Below are 21,487 nucleotides of genomic sequence, written 5' to 3' on the forward strand. Positions count from 1 at the left end.
CTTTTTTTAAATGAGGAATTTATACCTCAAAGCAATGGGATTAAGGTGAAGCTGGGAATCAAATCGATGCTTTTCTCAGTCTAGGGTGCATATTTTAAGGTCTACATAATTGAAAAATGGGCAAAGGATAATCTGTTCAGTACTAAATGTTAAACAAATATCTGTTGAGTGCATATTGTGTTCTAAGTTATAAATATATTAATAAAAAGCAACAATGTTCAACTTCACCTATATTTGTCGAATGGCAAATTAAGGAAGGGAGTTTGCTCTCCCCAAATGCTGGTGTGTTCAGTCTCCATGAAAAGCACCCCTCACCTAGCAGTTCAAACCAAGTCTCAAAGAGTTATCTTCCAATCCAACATTTCCCTTAATTCCTATTCTCCTTTGATTTGTTACCAAACTCTGATAGGTGCTACCTCCTGAGAGCATGGAAGATTCCTCGGTTCTCTCCACCACTTTTGCTACCACCCTGGTTCAAATCCACAGTGCATTTTAACAGAGCCACTGTGACAGCCTTCTTGCTGGTCCTTGTGTCCTGATGAGGTTTTACGCTGTAGGCAGACAAAATGGTCTTCTAAAAAAAATGAAAGTATGTTCACAGAACACCCCCCCACACCTGCCAAAGGCTTCCATTGCATTTGGAGTAAAACCCAAAACCTTTAATAGGACTTTCATGATTGTGCACTTGTGTATATTTTCATCCCTTCTCTTTCTGTCTCTTTGATCCACTCCTGTGGCATTTCCTGGAATTGTCATATTCATTTCCACTCACAGACTTTGAAAATTGTTGTTTTCGGGGCGCCTGGGTGGCACAGCGGTTAAGCGTCTGCCTTCAGCTCAGGGCGTGATCCCGGCGTTATGNGAGTAAAACCCAAAACCTTTAATAGGACTTTCATGATTGTGCACTTATGTATATTTTCATCCCTTCTCTTTCTGTCTCTTTGATCCACTCCTGTGGCATTTCCTGGAATTGCCATATTCATTTCCACTCACAGACTTTGAAAATTGTTGTTTTCTTCTATCACTTGCTTAATGTCCTATCTTGTTAAGTGCTTAATCCTCAGCCCCTAAGTATATTGAATGGCAAAGAGTAGGTGCTTAGTAAATATTTATTAAATGAATGAGTGGAAGGAGAAAAAGAAGGGAAGGAGGGTAGGAAGGAAGGAAGAAAATGACATATCCATCAATCACGTTTCAGATGAAAAGGATTCATAATACTCTGTTTTGAAAATGTAGGTCATAGAGGGACAATTAGGAAATATCTTTCAAAATTTAGATTAAGGGGGCGCCTGGGTGGCACAGTCGTTAAACGTCTGCCTTCGGCTCAGGGCGTGATCCCGGTGTTATGGGATCGAGCCCCACATCAGGCTCCTCTGCTATGAGCCTGCTTCTTCCTCTCCCACTCCCCCTGCTTGTGTTCCCTCTCTCACTGGCTGTCTCTATCTCTGTCAAATAAATAAAAATAAAATCTTTAAAAAAAATTTAGATTAAGAAGTAGATTGAAAATCAATTTGTTGGGTGACCTATTTGCCACATACTCAATTACCCAAAACCAACTCAATTCATCTAAAATCAGTACCAGTATTTGAATTATTGAGAATTTTTTTTCCCCAAAGATTTTGTTTTGCTAGGCCTCTGGCAGAGTAATTTCCCTGCGTTTTTGTGAGCACTGTTCATTTAAATATCAATTTTATGTGTGTTTCACATTTCAACTGTTCAGTATTTCTTTACTCAATCTTTTATTCGGGAATGCTTTTCCTTCATTATAGTTTATTAGCTTGTAGCTGTATAAGGATATGTGCCCTGTCTCCACGCCTCCATCTCCTCTATACCGGCCTCCAAATGGCTTTGGCAAATGTCCTCCATCTGATTTAGGAAAACTGACAGATTCCCACAGAATAACATTTAGTGATTTGCTCGAGGTCACCATAGCTTGTTGGTTGCTGGAAGAATAGAGATCTCCTAACTCGGGCTCTTAATCTTTAATACAGTTATCACCACCATTACCCCCACTTCCAATAAAGAAAAGTGATTTTAAAAAAGTCTTGGCTCCTGAAGCTCAGTCAAATATTATATATTACAGAAACATGACAAGTCTTCTCGAGAATTTGACGCTTACCCAATTTATTAAGAGAAGGAAATTTTAAAAAGTATTCCCACACAAGTGTCTTGGATCTCAAACTTTTAAAATACAGTAATTGCACAATAACACTTGATATAGAAAGGAGACAAGAAATACAACTTATAAAATGTGTTATCCTAACTCTGTAAATTCTTGTCTGGTTCAAAACTGTTCTAAGGGGCACCTGGGTGGCTCACTCGGTTAAGCATCTGCCTTCAGCTCAGGTCATGATCTCAGGGTCCTGGGATTGAACCCTACATCTGGCTCCCTGCTCAGCAAGGAGTCTGCTTTTTCCTCTCCCTCTGTACCTCCCCCTGCTTGTGTTCTCTCTCTCTGTCAAATAAATAAATAAAATCTTTTTTTTTTAAAAAACGAAAACCCCCACCAAACTGTTCTAAATTAAAAGTGAAACTGGCTCTTATTTATTTTTTTAATTCTTTTTTTTATTATGTTCTGTTAGCCATTAGTTTTTGAGTTAGTGTTCAGTGATTCATTATTTGCATATAACACCCAGTACTCATCATAACATGTGCCCTCCTTAACACCCATCACCCAGCTACCCCCTCCTTTCACCTCCCACCCCCTGAAACCCTCACTTTGTTTCCCAGGGTCCATAGTCTCTCATGGTTCCTCTCCCTCTCTGATTTCTCCCCCTTCAGATTTCTCTCCCTTCCCCTATGGTCCTCTGTACTGTCCCTTATGTTCCACATATGAGTGAAACCCTGTGCTAGTCTGTTAGTCTTTCTCTGCTTGAGTTACTTCACTTAACATAAGCCCCTCCAGCCCCATCCATGTCGATGCAAATGGTGGGTATTCATCCTTTCTGATGGCTGAATTAAAATACAGAATGGGGATGCCTGGATGGCTTAGTCAGTTACGCATCTGCCTCTGGCTCCGGTCATGATCTCAGGGTCCTGGGATCTAGTCCCACATGGGGCTTCATTGCTCAGTGGGGAGTCTGCTTCTCCCTCTGCCTGCTGCTCCCCCTGCTTGTGCTTTCTCTCTTTCTCTCTCTGTCTCTGACAAATAAATATATAAATAAAATCTTTAAAAATAATAATAAAATAATAAAATACAGAATAAATTATGAAGCGAGACTATTTGAATTTTAGAGTTAGAAGAACATTAAAAATACAAACGGCTTCTCAATGCGTTTATTTATTACCGGCTGTGCTTGGTGAAGCCCTAAAGAATGTCGTTTTGTTACTCTCATTTCCTTGCTCTTTGTATCTCGTGTTGAAAAATACCTTCATTCAGACTTTGGGTTCTTATTGGGTGTGTTTTCCACTTCTTCCTTTTGCTTGTCATTTGGAATTAGGAGGAGTGTGTGTTAGAAGGTAAAGAGGAATGCCAATGGCCAACTAACTAGAAGAAAACAGTTGAAGATTGTCGTTTTTGTAAGAAATAAAACAGCCATTTATTGGCTATTTATATAGCTGTTTATTTCTACATGCTAAACAAATAAACAGAACTCATTCTTCCCCTCCCATCCTCCAGCTGCAGTTAAGAACCAATGGATTGTAGGGATTCTGTCTGTGGTGCTATGTTGGATTGAGTTAGCCAGGTCCTGCAAAAACTGGCCCATTTGCCTACACACCAGAAAACACACACGCCTTTTCTGTTGTGCTCTGGGGTCCCTCTTCAAGTCACCAAGAGACAAGCCAAGCTCTGCCCAACAGAGAACCTTTGAGACGATGCAGTTTGGTAAATTAAAATGTAATTATGAAGTCAGACGATTTTATCATCCTTCTCGAGAGAGCCTACTCTGCCCAAGCATGAATAAAATCTTCTCTTTCTGGAGAAGACTATCTCCATTTTCATTGTAAAAAACCAAGTTGGGGCAAAACGTAGGAAGTGTTTGCTTCTCTTGGCCGTTAGCTACTTCCGTTTGCTCAGCTCATGCATGGATGAGCGAGAGCCCAGAGCTAAAGGGAGCGTGACAACCCTACACTTGAGAATCCTCACCTGTTTACAGCGAGAAGGAGGGGGACACAGAAAGGGGGACAAAGAGAAAGAGGCAGAATGTGTATCTAAATTCTTGAGCTCTCCTCCATATCCCGTTTTACCAGTCCCTACGTGGCAGGGTTTCCAGTGTTCAGGGGATGAACTATTTTGTAACTGGGTAGAATAGGTTCCTGATCAATAGATGTAAAAAAATATATATATATATATATAGTTTCTATTTCCCCTTAGGAAAAGTTCTTGAAAATGTTAACAAGGAGAAAAAGCTCCCCATATGCATGGCAGCCCTTTCTCTCAGCTACTCCTTAGCATAACCAGGATCTGAACTTCTGATCCTGACACTTGGAGCTGCCCAAAGCATCCAAAGGGATGCCCCGGAGTTCTGAAATAGGAAAGGCATCTACTCAGATGGGCACGGGTGGGCTGAGATGGCCCGCGTCACTTTCAGGAGACGTAGACAAAGGGGAACAGCAGCGGAAAGCGCTGTCTGGAGGAAAGGCCACAGTCACAGGGTTTGGAATCGATCTACTGCTCAGTACTTTCCGGATCACTGACCAGGAGGCCTTGGCAAGACACTTCCTTCCTTTGTGAAGGTTTCTGCTCATGAAGCGAAGATAATAGATGGCTCTAAGGGTGTGTCGAGGTGAGGAATGCCTTGTGTCACTGTGCTCTGACCTTGAAATCTGGATGCTCCAGCCCCGGAGGGACCCACCTCTCACTCTTGTCTTTCAGATCACTACATGCAGGTGCTGGTCTGTCAGCACGAATGCGTGAGGGAACTTGCCACTCGCCCAGGCCGCCTCTCTCCGATTGAGAACTTTCTTCCCCTGCATTATGACTACCTACAGTTTGCCTATTATCGAGGTAAAGCGTGGATTGTCCCGGGAGACCCTTGGGGAACGGGTGTTGTTCACCATTGCAGACATTGAATTTTCCTCTGCATTTCCCACCTTACCACGGAGGCAATGGGGGTTTCTGGGCTTTTTTCTTCCTCTCACATCACTGCAACTCGGGCCAAGGAGAGTAGGTAAAACCACAAGTGGGCAAATCCTGTGATAATATCCTGAATGTTATACTAGACTGACATTATACATGATTTTTAAATTTAGTTTTTCAACTTAATTTTAAAAGGTCATATATTCACAGGTTCAAAGACAAAATATTACAAAAGCCTCCCTCTCTTCCTTTTTTTGCAACCCAGTTTCATGCCCTTCAACTCAATTTCTGACTTATGTTTCTTTCAAACACACACACACACACACACACACACACACACACACACACACACTCCCCAACTTATTCCCCCCTCTTATACACAGAAGGTAGCATGTTACATACACTGTTCTTTACATTGCTTTCTTCACTTAATAACATATATGAGTGGGGAGGGGGCGCCTGGGTGGTGCGGTCGGTTAAGCATCCAGTCCTTGATTTTGGCTCAGGTCATGATCTCAGGGTCTGAGATCGATCCCCACATCAGATTCTGTGCTGTTTGTGGAGCCTACTTAAGATTCTCTTTCTCCCTCTCCTCTCTTTCTCTCTAATAATAATAATAATAATAATAATAATAAAGATAATAATATGTAGGGGGTGCCTGGTTGGCTCAGTTGGTAGAGCATGCAACTCTTGATCTTAGGGTTGTGGGTTCGAGTCCCATGTTGGGTGTAGAGATTACTTAAAAATAAAATCTTGAAAAGTATTTTTTTAGTATGTTGGACCTATGAAATTACCATTTGCTTAGGTCAGTAAAGACCAAATTCTGGTGATTTTGTATGGTTCAACCTAATTGTATTGGCACATGGAGATCTTCCTCATTAGTTTTTCTTTACATCCACATATCATTGTACTATAATTTATTTTATGTGTCTCCTTACTTATGGGGATTGTGTTGTTAGTAACTGTTTGGTATTTCAATCAAGGATCAAATGAGTAATATTTTATGTAAGTTAGTTCATATCCACACACGAATATCTATAGAATAAATTTCTAGAAGTACAATTGCTGTGTTGAATCGTTTGTTCATTTAAAATTTTGATGGATGTTGCCAAATTTTCTTCCATATATAGTGCATTTTTCATTGCTCATCAACAGAATATATTGTGAAAATTTTAGATATTTCCTAATCCATTAGGTGAAAATTTTTATCTCAGTAGTTTTAACTTCTATTTATCTAATTGAGAAAGAGAAATTAAGCATCTTTCCTTATGTTTAAAGGCAATTGATAGAACTGGGATTGCTAAAATCGGTTTTAGATATCATGTTGTCAAACTCAGTACAAAAACAGAATTAGCTCCCAAAATTCTGCCCTGCTTATCTGTATTAAATAATGTAAGTTGTCAACAGACATCTTCAGGCAGAAACTTTAAATAATTGGTACAAACATCTAGCCCCAAAGCAGACCAAAGATAACACCTGAAATCATGTCCTTCCTTTTGTGTGTGGCTATTTTTTTGAAGAATAATGAACACAGAGTGTTTGTTAGTTTCAGGTGTAGAACGTAACAATTCAACAGTCCTGTACAGTGCTCAGGGTTCGTCACGACAAGTGTCGTCACCGTCTGTCACCGAGTGAAGTTATTATAGTCTTATTGACTGTATTCCTTATGCTGTACTCTTCAGCTCTGAGATTTATTTATTTTATAACTGGAAGTTTGTACTTCTTGATCCCCTTTATTTCCCCCAGCCCCTCACCTCCGTCCCTTCTGGCAACCATCAGTTTGTTCTCCGTATTTGAGATTCTGGTTTTATGTGTGACTATTTCAGTGTATGCTATTAGGCCTCACCTTATCTTCCCTCTTACTCATGTTTAATGCTGACCTCTCACAGACATGTTGAAATATTTCTTAAAAATCCTCTAGATGGGGGGGCGGGTGCCTGGGTGTCTCACTCCGTTAAGCCTCTGCTTTCGGCTCAGGTCATGACCCCAGGGTCCTGGGATCAAGACCCGCATTGGGCTCCCTGCTCAGCAGGGAGTCTGCTTCTTCCTCTCCCTCTGCCTGCCACTTTCCCTGCTTGTGCTCTCTCTCCTTCTCTCTCTCCTTCTCTCTCTCTCAAATAAATGAATAAAATCTTAAAAAAAAATAAATTTAAAAAAAATCCGCTAGATGGACCTAGCCTGACTTTAATGCTACAACTCCTTGGTGTTTCAGTTGGTGAGTATGTGAAAGCCTTGGAGTGCGCCAAGGCCTATCTTCTCCTCCATCCGGATGATGAGGATGTCCTAGACAATGTGGATTACTATGAGAGTCTCCTGGATGACAGCAGTGACCCAGCATCCATTGAGGCTAGAGAGGTGAGACCAAGGTCCTGAGAAGAAGCTGCATTCTGCTAGATGCTCTGGGCAGAATTGGTAAAAATGTAGCACTGCTTAAAGATATCTAACTATTGAGTCAAGGTTCTAGAATGCAGTTCTTTTGTACTTTAATTATTAGCGCCAGAAGCATAGTTTTCTCCTACACTAGAGCTTGTGAAAGTCTGTTGAGATGGAGACATTTTTGGCAGCTGTGAATATTTTTTTAGCTCATTTGTCACTGTCTATTGAAAAATATTTCCACTTGAACATTTATCATATTTCTTAACTGTTATTTAAATATAAACTTTCATTCATTTTTTTTTCCCTCTAGGATTTGGCAATGTTCGTGAAGCGTCATAAAATGGAATCAGAACTAATAAAATCAGCCGCAGAGGGTCTGGGATTTTCATACACAGAACCGGTAAGAGTAAAGAGAGAGGAGGAAATGTGTTTTAAAAGAATTCTCAGTGAACATCTTATTTATGATTTTATTTCCCAGCTTGATTTACTGAAGATTCTTTTTTTTAATTCTGTCTGCCAATTTTATTAATTTATTATTTTTAAAAAAATTTTTTATTATGTTCAGTTAGCCAACATATAGTTTACTGAAGATTCTTATCTCCTGCCTTGTATTAACGAAACCTGCGGAGGTGGGCGTGGGTTTTTACTCAGTATATGATAGACATTAAAGGACTTTAATAGATCTCCATATAACTGAGATCCAAAGTTAAAAGCAAATATATTTGGGGGAGAAAGAAGCGTTTGTACCTGATGCATTTGCCTCAGGATTGTTTTATGTCTTAAATTCTGGACACAACATTTTGTATTTCTCTTGCACTTTTGAAAAACTAAAAAGATTTCATACAGAACAAAATCAGTCTCAATTGTACTATTCATCATGCTGACTTTTCTCAACTTGTCTGTGTTGACTTTTAGTTGTTCTTCATATGAAGACACACCTTTTGCCTAGCTAGTACAATGGTATTGATAGATTTCTGCTCTGATTTTTATTTAAGGTGTCATAAGCAATTTCTACAGTTTTTAAAATGATTTTTAACTACATATATAGAATTGATGTACCATAAATAAACTGTTTTCCTGACACTGAACATTTGATTCGTTTCTGATTTTTTTCTACCATATTTAATGCAAGAAGCATTTTCCCTCTGTATTGAACTATGGACTTTGAATAAATTACCGGGAATGGGATTATTCTGCCATCAAAGGATATCAGAAGTTTTAAAGTTCTTGAAATTACTTTTCTAAGAGAGTTTTCTGATACCTTCACTGATTTTCGAAATGCATTAAAGTACCAGTTTACTATATATATATATATATATTTCTCAGCAATGAGAAATAACATTTAAAAAACTGTTAGTGTTTTTTATGTACAAAATGGTATATCATTGTTGTTTTAATTTGTATTCCTTTGATGACCAACAAATATAAACTTTTCATATATTGTCATTAATTCCTTCTCCTGTGATTTGAATTATCTGGACATTCCTTTTTTTCATTTATCTGTTAGTTAACTATGTAAGTTCTTTACATGTGTACCTGTCATATTTTTATAAAAAGCACTATTTGTAATATATCCTATTTGTAACATTTTTTCATTTATGTCTTAGTTATGTCATGTTTTTATTGGCATATTTTAAAAATTAAGGTAATTTTTAAGTATAATAATTCTAAATAGCATTACTAGTATGCTTATACCTGGCCCTACTTAATAAAATTTTTTAAATTTTTTTAAATTTTTTTTAAATTTTTAAATTGTATTCTCCCAGGAGACTTCAAAAAAAAGTTACTTTATGATCCTGCACAGATGATTAATCAAGTTGGACTTTTTTGTTTGGTTTATTCACAAAGCATAAGGGAGTTGGACTGAATGATCTTTTAAGTGTCTTCCTGACACCAAATTCCAAATCACTTCTTGGACAAAAAATATAAATACTTCAGCTAATCCCATGCTATTTTTAAAAACCCATTTGTGCATCATGTCGTCTTTGTCAAAATTGCATTGGCAATTTTGCTTTTCTTTTTATTAACTAAAAATATTGTATCTTAATACGGTATGCAAGTTTCCTAATGTTTTAGGTCTTTTGAGTGTTTTAAATGTATATTTTCTTTCTGTACTTTATGCTTTAGTGACAAAGATACTGAGGTGTTTTTTTTTTTTAATTTAAAACAGAATTATTGGATCCGATATGGAGGACGACAAGATGAGAATCGGTGAGTTCTTCATTCAGAATACAATCCATTTACTTTTAATGAGAAGAAATAGTTAGAGTCATATCTGTTATAAGGACCTTAGCTTTAGGAAATAGGCAGAAAGGTACAATTAAATGAGTTCCGCACTGGGAAGTAGGAGCTCAGCCTTCTGGTCCCAGTTCTTCCTGTCCTTCTGTGTGCCCTTGAGTGCTTTGTCTTCCTTTCCTGTCTTAGTTTTTCCTCCAATTAAGGGGTTGGATCAGGTGATCTCTGAAGGTGACACATTCTGTGGATTCTGTTTTTGATTAATAGAATAGAGCTTAGTTTTTCCTTGTTAATGCTGAATTCCCTTACCGCATTTGAAAATAGGAAGTTCAGAAAGTTTCACTGCAAGCTAAATTATGAGGTGTCACTAACTCAGTCAGAAATGAAGAGACCTCGGGGCGCCTGGGTGGCACAGCGGTTGAGCGTCTGCCTTCGGCTCAGGGCGTGATCCCGGCGTTNAAGGCAATTGATAGAACTGGGATTGCTAAAATCGGTTTTAGATATCATGTTGTCAAACTCAGTACAAAAACAGAATTAGCTCCCAAAATTCTGCCCTGCTTATCTGTATTAAATAATGTAAGTTGTCAACAGACATCTTCAGGCAGAAACTTTAAATAATTGGTACAAACATCTAGCCCCAAAGCAGACCAAAGATAGTACCTTTTAAACACCTGAAATCATGTCCTTCCTTTTGTGTGTGGCTATTTTTTTGAAGAATAATGAACACAGAGTGTTTGTTAGTTTCAGGTGTAGAACGTAACAATTCAACAGTCCTGTACAGTGCTCAGGGTTCGTCACGACAAGTGTCGTCACCGTCTGTCACCGAGTGAAGTTATTATAGTCTTATTGACTGTATTCCTTATGCTGTACTCTTCAGCTCTGAGATTTATTTATTTTATAACTGGAAGTTTGTACTTCTTGATCCCCTTTATTTCCCCCAGCCCCTCACCTCCGTCCCTTCTGGCAAACATCAGTTTGTTCTCCGTATTTGAGATTCTGGTTTTATGTGTGACTATTTCAGTGTATGCTATTAGGCCTCACCTTATCTTCCCTCTTACTCATGTTTAATGCTGACCTCTCACAGACATGTTGAAATATTTCTTAAAAATCCTCTAGATGGGGGGGCGGGTGCCTGGGTGTCTCACTCCGTTAAGCCTCTGCTTTCGGCTCAGGTCATGACCCCAGGGTCCTGGGATCAAGACCCGCATTGGGCTCCCTGCTCAGCAGGGAGTCTGCTTCTTCCTCTCCCTCTGCCTGCCACTTTCCCTGCTTGTGCTCTCTCTCCTTCTCTCTCTCCTTCTCTCTCTCTCAAATAAATGAATAAAATCTTAAAAAAAAATAAATTTAAAAAAAATCCGCTAGATGGACCTAGCCTGACTTTAATGCTACAACTCCTTGGTGTTTCAGTTGGTGAGTATGTGAAAGCCTTGGAGTGCGCCAAGGCCTATCTTCTCCTCCATCCGGATGATGAGGATGTCCTAGACAATGTGGATTACTATGAGAGTCTCCTGGATGACAGCAGTGACCCAGCATCCATTGAGGCTAGAGAGGTGAGACCAAGGTCCTGAGAAGAAGCTGCATTCTGCTAGATGCTCTGGGCAGAATTGGTAAAAATGTAGCACTGCTTAAAGATATCTAACTATTGAGTCAAGGTTCTAGAATGCAGTTCTTTTGTACTTTAATTATTAGCGCCAGAAGCATAGTTTTCTCCTACACTAGAGCTTGTGAAAGTCTGTTGAGATGGAGACATTTTTGGCAGCTGTGAATATTTTTTTAGCTCATTTGTCACTGTCTATTGAAAAATATTTCCACTTGAACATTTATCATATTTCTTAACTGTTATTTAAATATAAACTTTCATTCATTTTTTTTTTCCCTCTAGGATTTGGCAATGTTCGTGAAGCGTCATAAAATGGAATCAGAACTAATAAAATCAGCCGCAGAGGGTCTGGGATTTTCATACACAGAACCGGTAAGAGTAAAGAGAGAGGAGGAAATGTGTTTTAAAAGAATTCTCAGTGAACATCTTATTTATGATTTTATTTCCCAGCTTGATTTACTGAAGATTCTTTTTTTTAATTCTGTCTGCCAATTTTATTAATTTATTATTTTTAAAAAAATTTTTTATTATGTTCAGTTAGCCAACATATAGTTTACTGAAGATTCTTATCTCCTGCCTTGTATTAACGAAACCTGCGGAGGTGGGCGTGGGTTTTTACTCAGTATATGATAGACATTAAAGGACTTTAATAGATCTCCATATAACTGAGATCCAAAGTTAAAAGCAAATATATTTGGGGGAGAAAGAAGCGTTTGTACCTGATGCATTTGCCTCAGGATTGTTTTATGTCTTAAATTCTGGACACAACATTTTGTATTTCTCTTGCACTTTTGAAAAACTAAAAAGATTTCATACAGAACAAAATCAGTCTCAATTGTACTATTCATCATGCTGACTTTTCTCAACTTGTCTGTGTTGACTTTTAGTTGTTCTTCATATGAAGACACACCTTTTGCCCAGCTAGTACAATGGTATTGATAGATTTCTGCTCTGATTTTTATTTAAGGTGTCATAAGCAATTTCTACAGTTTTTAAAATGATTTTTAACTACATATATAGAATTGATGTACCATAAATAAACTGTTTTCCTGACACTGAACATTTGATTCGTTTCTGATTTTTTTCTACCATATTTAATGCAAGAAGCATTTTCCCTCTGTATTGAACTATGGACTTTGAATAAATTACCGGGAATGGGATTATTCTGCCATCAAAGGATATCAGAAGTTTTAAAGTTCTTGAAATTACTTTTCTAAGAGAGTTTTCTGATACCTTCACTGATTTTCGAAATGCATTAAAGTACCAGTTTACTATATATATATATATATATTTCTCAGCAATGAGAAATAACATTAAAAAAACTGTTAGTGTTTTTTATGTACAAAATGGTATATCATTGTTGTTTTAATTTGTATTCCTTTGATGACCAACAAATATAAACTTTTCATATATTGTCATTAATTCTGTGATTTGAATTATCTGGACATTCCTTTTTTTCATTTATCTGTTAGTTAACTATGTAAGTTCTTTACATGTGTACCTGTCATATTTTTATAAAAAGCACTATTTGTAATATATCCTATTTGTAACATTTTTTCATTTATGTCTTAGTTATGTCATGTTTTTATTGGCATATTTTAAAAATTAAGGTAATTTTTAAGTATAATAATTCTAAATAGCATTACTAGTATGCTTATACCTGGCCCTACTTAATAAAATTTTTTAAATTTTTTTAAATTTTTTTTAAATTTTTAAATTGTATTCTCCCAGGAGACTTCAAAAAAAAGTTACTTTATGATCCTGCACAGATGATTAATCAAGTTGGACTTTTTTGTTTGGTTTATTCACAAAGCATAAGGGAGTTGGACTGAATGATCTTTTAAGTGTCTTCCTGACACCAAATTCCAAATACTTCAGCTAATCCCATGCTATTTTAAAAACCCATTTGTACATCATGTCGTCTTTGTCAAAATTGCATTGGCAATTTTGCTTTTCTTTTTATTAACTAAAAATATTGTATCTTAATACGGTATGCAAGTTTCCTAATGTTTTAGGTCTTTTGAGTGTTTTAAATGTATATTTTCTTTCTGTTCTTTATGCTTTAGTGACAAAGATACTGAGGTGTTTTTTTTTTTTAATTTAAAACAGAATTATTGGATCCGATATGGAGGACGACAAGATGAGAATCGGTGAGTTCTTCATTCAGAATACAATCCATTTACTTTTAATGAGAAGAAATACTTAGAGTCATATCTGTTATAAGGACCTTAGCTTTAGGAAATAGGCAGAAAGGTACAATTAAATGAGTTCCGCACTGGGAAGTAGGAGCTCAGCCTTCTGGTCCCAGTNGCCGCAGAGGGTCTGGGATTTTCATACACAGAACCGGTAAGAGTAAAGAGAGAGGAGGAAATGTGTTTTAAAAGAATTCTCAGTGAACATCTTATTTATGATTTTATTTCCCAGCTTGATTTACTGAAGATTCTTTTTTTTAATTCTGTCTGCCAATTTTATTAATTTATTATTTTTAAAAAAATTTTTTATTATGTTCAGTTAGCCAACATATAGTTTACTGAAGATTCTTATCTCCTGCCTTGTATTAACGAAACCTGCGGAGGTGGGCGTGGGTNCTGTATTAACAAAACCTGCGGAGGTGGGCGTGGGTTTTTACTCAATATGTGATAGACATTAAAGGTCTTTAATAGATCTCCATATAACTGAGATCCAAAGTTAAAAGCAAATATATTTGGGGGAGAAAGAAGCGTTTGTACCTGATGCATTTGCCTCAGGATTGTTTTATGTCTTAAATTCTGGACACAACATTTTGTATTTCTCTTGCACTTTTGAAAAACTAAAAAGATTTCATACAGAACAAAATCAGTCTCAATTGTACTATTCATCATGCTGACTTTTCTCAACTTGTCTGTGTTGACTTTTAGTTGTTCTTCATATGAAGACACACCTTTTGCCTAGCTAGTACAATGGTATTGATAGATTTCTGCTCTGATTTTTATTTAAGGTGTCATAAGCAATTTCTACAGTTTTTAAAATGATTTTTAACTACATATATAGAATTGATGTACCATAAATAAACTGTTTTCCTGACACTGAACATTTGATTCGTTTCTGATTTTTTTCTACCATATTTAATGCAAGAAGCATTTTCCCTCTGTATTGAACTATGGACTTTGAATAAATTACCGGGAATGGGATTATTCTGCCATCAAAGGATATCAGAAGTTTTAAAGTTCTTGAAATTACTTTTCTAAGAGAGTTTTCTGATACCTTCACTGATTTTCGAAATGCATTAAAGTACCAGTTTACTATATATATATATTTCTCAGCAATGAGAAATAACATTTAAAAAACTGTTAGTGTTTTTTATGTACAAAATGGTATATCATTGTTGTTTTAATTTGTATTCCTTTGATGACCAACAAATATAAACTTTTCATATATTGTCATTAATTCTGTGATTTGAATTATCTGGACATTCCTTTTTTTCATTTNACTTCTCCTGTGATTTGAATTATCTGGACATTCCTTTTTTTCATTTATCTGTTAGTTAACTATGTAAGTTCTTTACATGTGTACCTGTCATATTTTTATAAAAAGCACTATTTGTAATATATCCTATTTGTAACATTTTTTCATTTATGTCTTAGTTATGTCATGTTTTTATTGGCATATTTTAAAAATTAAGGTAATTTTTAAGTATAATAATTCTAAATAGCATTACTAGTATGCTTATACCTGGCCCTACTTAATAAAATTTTTTAAATTTTTTTAAATTTTTTTTAAATTTTTAAATTGTATTCTCCCAGGAGACTTCAAAAAAAAGTTACTTTATGATCCTGCACAGATGATTAATCAAGTTGGACTTTTTTGTTTGGTTTATTCACAAAGCATAAGGGAGTTGGACTGAATGATCTTTTAAGTGTCTTCCTGACACCAAATTCCAAATACTTCAGCTAATCCCATGCTATTTTAAAAACCCATTTGTACATCATGTCGTCTTTGTCAAAATTGCATTGGCAATTTTGCTTTTCTTTTTATTAACTAAAAATATTGTATCTTAATACGGTATGCAAGTTTCCTAATGTTTTAGGTCTTTTGAGTGTTTTAAATGTATATTTTCTTTCTGTTCTTTATGCTTTAGTGACAAAGATACTGAGGTGTTTTTTTTTTTTAATTTAAAACAGAATTATTGGATCCGATATGGAGGACGACAAGATGAGAATCGGTGAGTTCTTCATTCAGAATACAATCCATTTACTTTTAATGAGAAGAAATAGTTAGAGTCATATCTGTTATAAGGACCTTAGCTTTAGGAAATAGGCAGAAAGGTACAATTAAATGAGTTCCGCACTGGGAAGTAGGAGCTCAGCCTTCTGGTCCCAGTTCTTCCTGTCCTTCTGTGTGCCCTTGAGTGCTTTGTCTTCCTTTCCTGTCTTAGTTTTTCCTCCAATTAAGGGGTTGGATCAGGTGATCTCTGAAGGTGACACATTCTGTGGANACTTCAGCTAATCCCATGCTATTTTAAAAACCCATTTGTACATCATGTCGTCTTTGTCAAAATTGCATTGGCAATTTTGCTTTTCTTTTTATTAACTAAAAATATTGTATCTTAATACGGTATGCAAGTTTCCTAATGTTTTAGGTCTTTTGAGTGTTTTAAATGTATATTTTCTTTCTGTACTTTATGCTTTAGTGACAAAGATACTGAGGTGTTTTTTTTTTTTAATTTAAAACAGAATTATTGGATCCGATATGGAGGACGACAAGATGAGAATCGGTGAGTTCTTCATTCAGAATACTATCCATTTACTTTTAATGAGAAGAAATAGTTAGAGTCATATCTGTTATAAGGACCTTAGCTTTAGGAAATAGGCAGAAAGGTACAATTAAATGAGTTCCGCACTGGGAAGTAGGAGCTCAGCCTTCTGGTCCCAGTTCTTCCTGTCCTTCTGTGTGCCCTTGAGTGCTTTGTCTTCCTTTCCTGTCTTAGTTTTTCCTCCAATTAAGGGGTTGGATCAGGTGATCTCTGAAGGTGACACATTCTGTGGATTCTGTTTTTGATTAATAGAATAGAGCTTAGTTTTTCCTTGTTAATGCTGAATTCCCTTACCGCATTTGAAAATAGGAAGTTCAGAAAGTTTCACTGCAAGCTAAATTATGAGGTGTCACTAACTCAGTCAGAAATGAAGAGACCTCGGGGCGCCTGGGTGGCACAGCGGTTAAGCGTCTGCCTTCGGCTCAGGGCGTGATCCCGGCGTTATGGGATCGAGCCCCACATCAGGCTCCTCCACTATGAGCCTGCTTCTTCCTCTCCCACTCCCCCTGCTTGTGTTCCCTCTCTCGCTGGCTGTCTCTATCTCCGTCAAATAAAAAAATAAATAAATAAAAAATCTTAAAAAGTAAAATAAAATAAAATAAAATAAAAAGACAACCGTTTAAAAAAAAAAAGAAATGAAGAGACCTCATTTTTTTTAAATGGTAGAAGTAAAAAATCAATTTACATGGTATGAGCAGTTTGAGGAATCACAGAATGTTGGACTTACATGTTTGAGCTGACCTGGTCCAGCCTGTTCACCTTCAAATTCAGAAATTGAGGTTTTGACAAGGCAAAGGACTCTTTGCAAGTGTCACCACAAGGGACTGGTGGATCAGCATCTTCCTATTCAAAATCCTGTGGTCTTTCACTAGACAACAAGGCCGCAATCCTGGGTGGCCTAAAATTATTACAAGAGATCCAAGAGTGGACATGCACAGTTGGATTTGTTCAATCTGTGTATATTGAAAGGATAGCATGCTGTGATTTGTATGTTTGCCAAGTCTGAAACTTGTGTCTTCTTTCTTGGAATAGTCGGAACCTCTATCCAAGGTCATGGTTTATTTCAGTTCAACAATTGTTTGGTGATGCACTCTGTGCTCAAGACAAAAATACAACAGTTTGAGCATTTTAAAGATGCACATGATAATTTTTTTCTGCTCTTTTGAGACTTAATGTCTAATCTCAAGGGGGTGAAGTTAAGGATACAATTAACTGTAAAAGGTGCTAAGAAGACTACCTGAGTAAGGTGCCCTTTGCCTTTGAACTTCCTTATTCAGAGGGAAATTCCATTTCAACTGTTTTTAATGGGCAGGGTCCCTTCAGGAGTGAACGTGGAAGGGGCAGAAGTTCACGGATTGTCAATGGGGAAAAAGTCATCACCCAAGATAGATGGAGACTTAAGAGAGGGTAAGTATCTGTGCACTTTTACTTATAGGAGGGAAAGGAAGAGGTGGGAGTTGGCTAGTTGTTATTTAAATTAAGGCAGGGCCCACTTTCCCTGGAAACTGAAGAATAGGACTAAGCTACTATATTTCATAACATTCTGAAAGCAAGGCTTAAAAACAATGTCTCAGATTTGTATATCATCACCTTTGTTTTCCAACGAAAATGCTTCCAAATTTCACTCCCTCATCTGTTTCCCACAGGAACCCTGTGAACTAGGCAGGGATGGAATGATCAGTTGAGTACCTGAGGCTTGGAGAGGTCATGGGGTCTTCTGTCACCTAGTGAGTGAGTGCTAGCTAGTGCAGATAGACCGCGCATCAGAGGAACTTGAAGATACGAGTCACATGGCTATTAGATGAGTTCATCTATGGTGCTTGAGTCACATATATCTGAGCAGGACTCAGAGTGATAAGTAGAATGTAGGGGAGGGAGTCTTTTTAGTGGATCAAACAATGGAACAAAGGCACAGAGATGGAGAGAGCAGAACATTATGTACCTACATCAGATCGGAATTCATGGGAACATATGTAGAGTGTTGTCAAAAGTAGTTTTTAAATAGAGCTATACATTGTTATTGTAATAAATTATTAACAATAGTGGTACTAACTCAGTAGTAATCCTTAATAGTTATTATGGTATCTATATATTTTATAATTTCTCAGGCAAATTAACACACAGTTCATTTGAATACTGGAAGCATCTAATGTGAGACAAGTGCCCCCATTTCACAGGCAAGAAAACTGAGGCTCATAGAGATACAGTGACACATCTCATAACAGGTTGGGTAGGCATTCAAACCCAGGCTCTTGAATCCAGATCCCACTTTCTCTTACTCACCTGGAGATGGAACATTAAAGTGTCTAGAGATCCAAAATGTACCTTTTCTTGATTAAATAATGGCAAGATAAGAAAATTTTAAAAACCTGCGTTGAGAAGAAGTACAGTACTCCTTTCCCCAACAAAAGAGTGTGTCAGCACATTCCTCTAGCTGATTTGAAAACTTCTGGCTCTCTGCAACTCTCACATTTCCCAGCCCTTTCCTTCCTCAGCTTCCAAGTCGGTTTGAGGCAGTAACAGGATAAAATGCTCATCTGATCTGACCTGGACCTCAGTTCGTAGCCACAAAGCCCAAGCTGTTCTGCAAATGCCAGAGAGTTTCATGGTCAGCCAGAGTTTGTGTTGCTTTTTAAGCTGAGAAATCACCCAGGAAGTACGTGCCAATAAGCCAGCACTTTGCTGTGAAGGTTTGGGAAACTCCAGGATGGTTGCCAAACTTCAAAGTTTTTTTTTTTTTCCCCCCCCGGCTCCCAGGACTCTGATGTGCAGTAGCAGACTGGGGGAAGGCTGATGCGAAGAGTAGAGCAGGAGACTCCATGGGACGGGGAGAGCCCGTGATTGGCTGGGCACCAAAGTCTATTATTTCTGTAGAATTTGCTTAGTTGAATGGGCTACTGCATCTTAGGATAGTCTCTGGGAAACCACTGGAAAGCCTTCTGTGGAGTCACTAGTGATCTAAATAGTTTCTAAATTAAGAGCAGTGGTAGGCAGAGGCAAAGTTCCCAACCAGAAAACGCTTTCCTATCTTAGTCTGGCTGAAAGCAGATGTCAGGGAGGCAAGAAAGGATGCGTGCTTCACAGAGTAGAATGTAGTCCAGCTTTTCTCCTCTTCCACAAAGCGTTTGCCATCTGCTCTGGTTACCTAACAGTAGTTAGTAGTACTCACACTGGACGGCTCGGAAGCACTATGGGAGCGACCCAGGACCACATCCCAGACGGACTCCAGTCCCCAGGATATGCATATCATCAAACTAAAAACACCCATCACTTATCCATTCTCCTTTCAACCACAGTTTCCAAAGGTCCTGTTCCGTAATCATCCCAGTCAGTAGAGTAGAAATAACATTGAACTTGGAATCAGGAATCCGAGTGTCCAGGATTGGTTAGTCTGATGTGCTGTGGTGTGATGGACATCTGGAGACTTGAGGTCTCTGGGCTCGGTGATCCTCAGCTGGAAAAGAAGACTAACAACTTTCAGCCGAGGAACAGTGTGAAACGTCTTCTGTAGACCGAAAAGGGCTGGGCTCACACAAGGGCTTGTTGCTTAGCACACCCTGAGGCGATGTGTATGACGCTGTAATATTTATGGTAAAATGCGGCTTCTTGCCATGTGAGCCACAGGCGGTGAGCACAAAGGAGTGTTTTCCTAGACGATCCTTCTGCATTGCAGCTGGAGAGTCAGAGCCCGGCACATACTTCATGAATGAGAGAAGAATTAAGTTGTTTAGCTAAATCTCCTTGTGCTGTGGTTAGGAGTTGGCCGAGGCCATCCCATCAGGCCCCAGGAACCACAACTTATTGGACTACGGTTTTATTTTTATTTTAATGTTTTCCTCTGTCTGGTGTGCTACCAGTCGTTTGTAGGCTGGTAGACGTGCATGGTTTTAATGGCAAGGTTTGTTTTTCCTTCTTCTTCTTTTTTTTATAGCAAAAAACTTTTTTTATAATATTTTTTTATTATATTATGTTAGTCACCATACAGTACATCCCTGGTTTCTGATGTAAAGTTCGATGATTCGTTAGTTGCATATAACACCCAATGCACCATGCAATACGTGCCCTCCTTACTACCCATCACCAGTCTATCCCATTCCCCCACCCCCTCCCCTCTGAAGCCCTCAGTTCTTCCTTCTTCATTTTTTTTTTCCTTTTGGTTAGCGGGTGGGTAGTTGGTTGTTTTTTGTGAAATGCACGAGTGGGAAACCTCTGTATAAAACTCTGTGCTCAGTGGTGATTATGTTAAGCACATGAAAGGCAGGTTTCTGGCACAGATTCTCCTGAACCTATGAGTGTGTAGGTAGTTGAGACTCGTGTGGCACTCCATCCCTTCCCCTGATCTTTGTACATTCCATGTGGTGTGACTGGGGGAATTGGCAATATCCCCGTAGCCCTTTTTAAAATATACTCCTTTATGTTTATTAAGATGCCTCAGTCAGAACTTAACACGGCAGACCAGGCATATATTACTAGGATACTAAATAATCAACATAGGATTAGCAAATACTTCCGTAGAACTGAAGAATGGTAGGCATTTTCCTAAATGTTTCAGTTGTACTGTTAAAGTCGCCTTTTGAAAATAAGGTAAGTATATTTAAAGTTCATATACTCTCAAGAGAGGAAAGGATAAAATCTGACACAGTACAAACCAACCCAGTTCACTAGACCCTTGGTCTGTCATCCATTTCTATTTGACTTTTGTATTAGAAAATGCTTTTCAGTGAACCGACAAGTATCTTGCCTTTCTTAGTGAAGGAACATCTCTTTTACCTTTCTAAGTGGGAATGGAATATGCAGTGTACTTTTCCAAATATTTGAGAAACTGCCTCAATTTGGCTGTGGATCTTAATCAGCTATGTAGATTAGAGCAACTTTTCCCAAATAACCTGTGTTGTATGTTAAGAGGTCCTGCTGGGGAGACGGTGAGTCTACGGGTTTTTTATTGCTACCAAAAAAACCCCAAAAATCACAAATGTAGCAGCTTTTAACATACATTCACTATCCCACAGTTTCTGGGGGTCAGGAATTTGGGGGTAGCTTGGCAGGGTCCCTTGCTTCAGGGTCTGTGACAGGCTTCCCTCAAGTTGTTGATCAGGGCTGCTGTCTCTTCTAAGGCTTGACTGGAGAACTATCTTCTTCCAAGCTCAGATCATAGAATTTGGTTCCTAAAGTCTTAGTGGACAGTGGTCCTTGGTTCCTAGTTGATTGCTGGCTGGAGGAGACCTCATTCTTTGCTGTGTGAGTCTGTCTAATGTAGTGACATATTGCAGCGTAAGCTGAGAAGGCAACAGGCTGAGTCCTCTAGCAAGATGGAAGTCGCAGTCTCATGTCATACAATCACAGGAGTGATATCCCATCCCCTTTGCCATGTTCTGTTGTTAGAAGCAAGTTCCGGTCCCCACTCACACTTGAGGAAAGCAAATTGCACAAGCCCATGAATTCCAGGAGGCAGTGATCATTAGGG

At 38.0% G+C, this 21,487-nt stretch overlaps 1 protein-coding gene across 1 annotated transcript in view; it reads left to right on the forward strand.

Moving 5' to 3' along the window:
* P3H2 (prolyl 3-hydroxylase 2) overlaps positions 1-21,487 on the forward strand; it is a 176,055-nt gene that overhangs the window by 138,020 nt on the left and 16,548 nt on the right. Inside the window, exons 4-8 of the mRNA XM_034661179.1 lie at positions 4,817-4,948; positions 7,233-7,375; positions 7,707-7,796; positions 9,567-9,607; positions 17,336-17,430. Of these exons, the coding sequence (XP_034517070.1) occupies positions 4,817-4,948; positions 7,233-7,375; positions 7,707-7,796; positions 9,567-9,607; positions 17,336-17,430 (501 nt within the window). The remainder of the gene's footprint in view (positions 1-4,816; positions 4,949-7,232; positions 7,376-7,706; positions 7,797-9,566; positions 9,608-17,335; positions 17,431-21,487) is intronic.

The sequence above is a fragment of the Ailuropoda melanoleuca genome, chromosome 1, assembly GCF_002007445.2.
Source record: "Ailuropoda melanoleuca isolate Jingjing chromosome 1, ASM200744v2, whole genome shotgun sequence".
Lineage (NCBI taxonomy): Eukaryota > Metazoa > Chordata > Mammalia > Carnivora > Ursidae > Ailuropoda > Ailuropoda melanoleuca.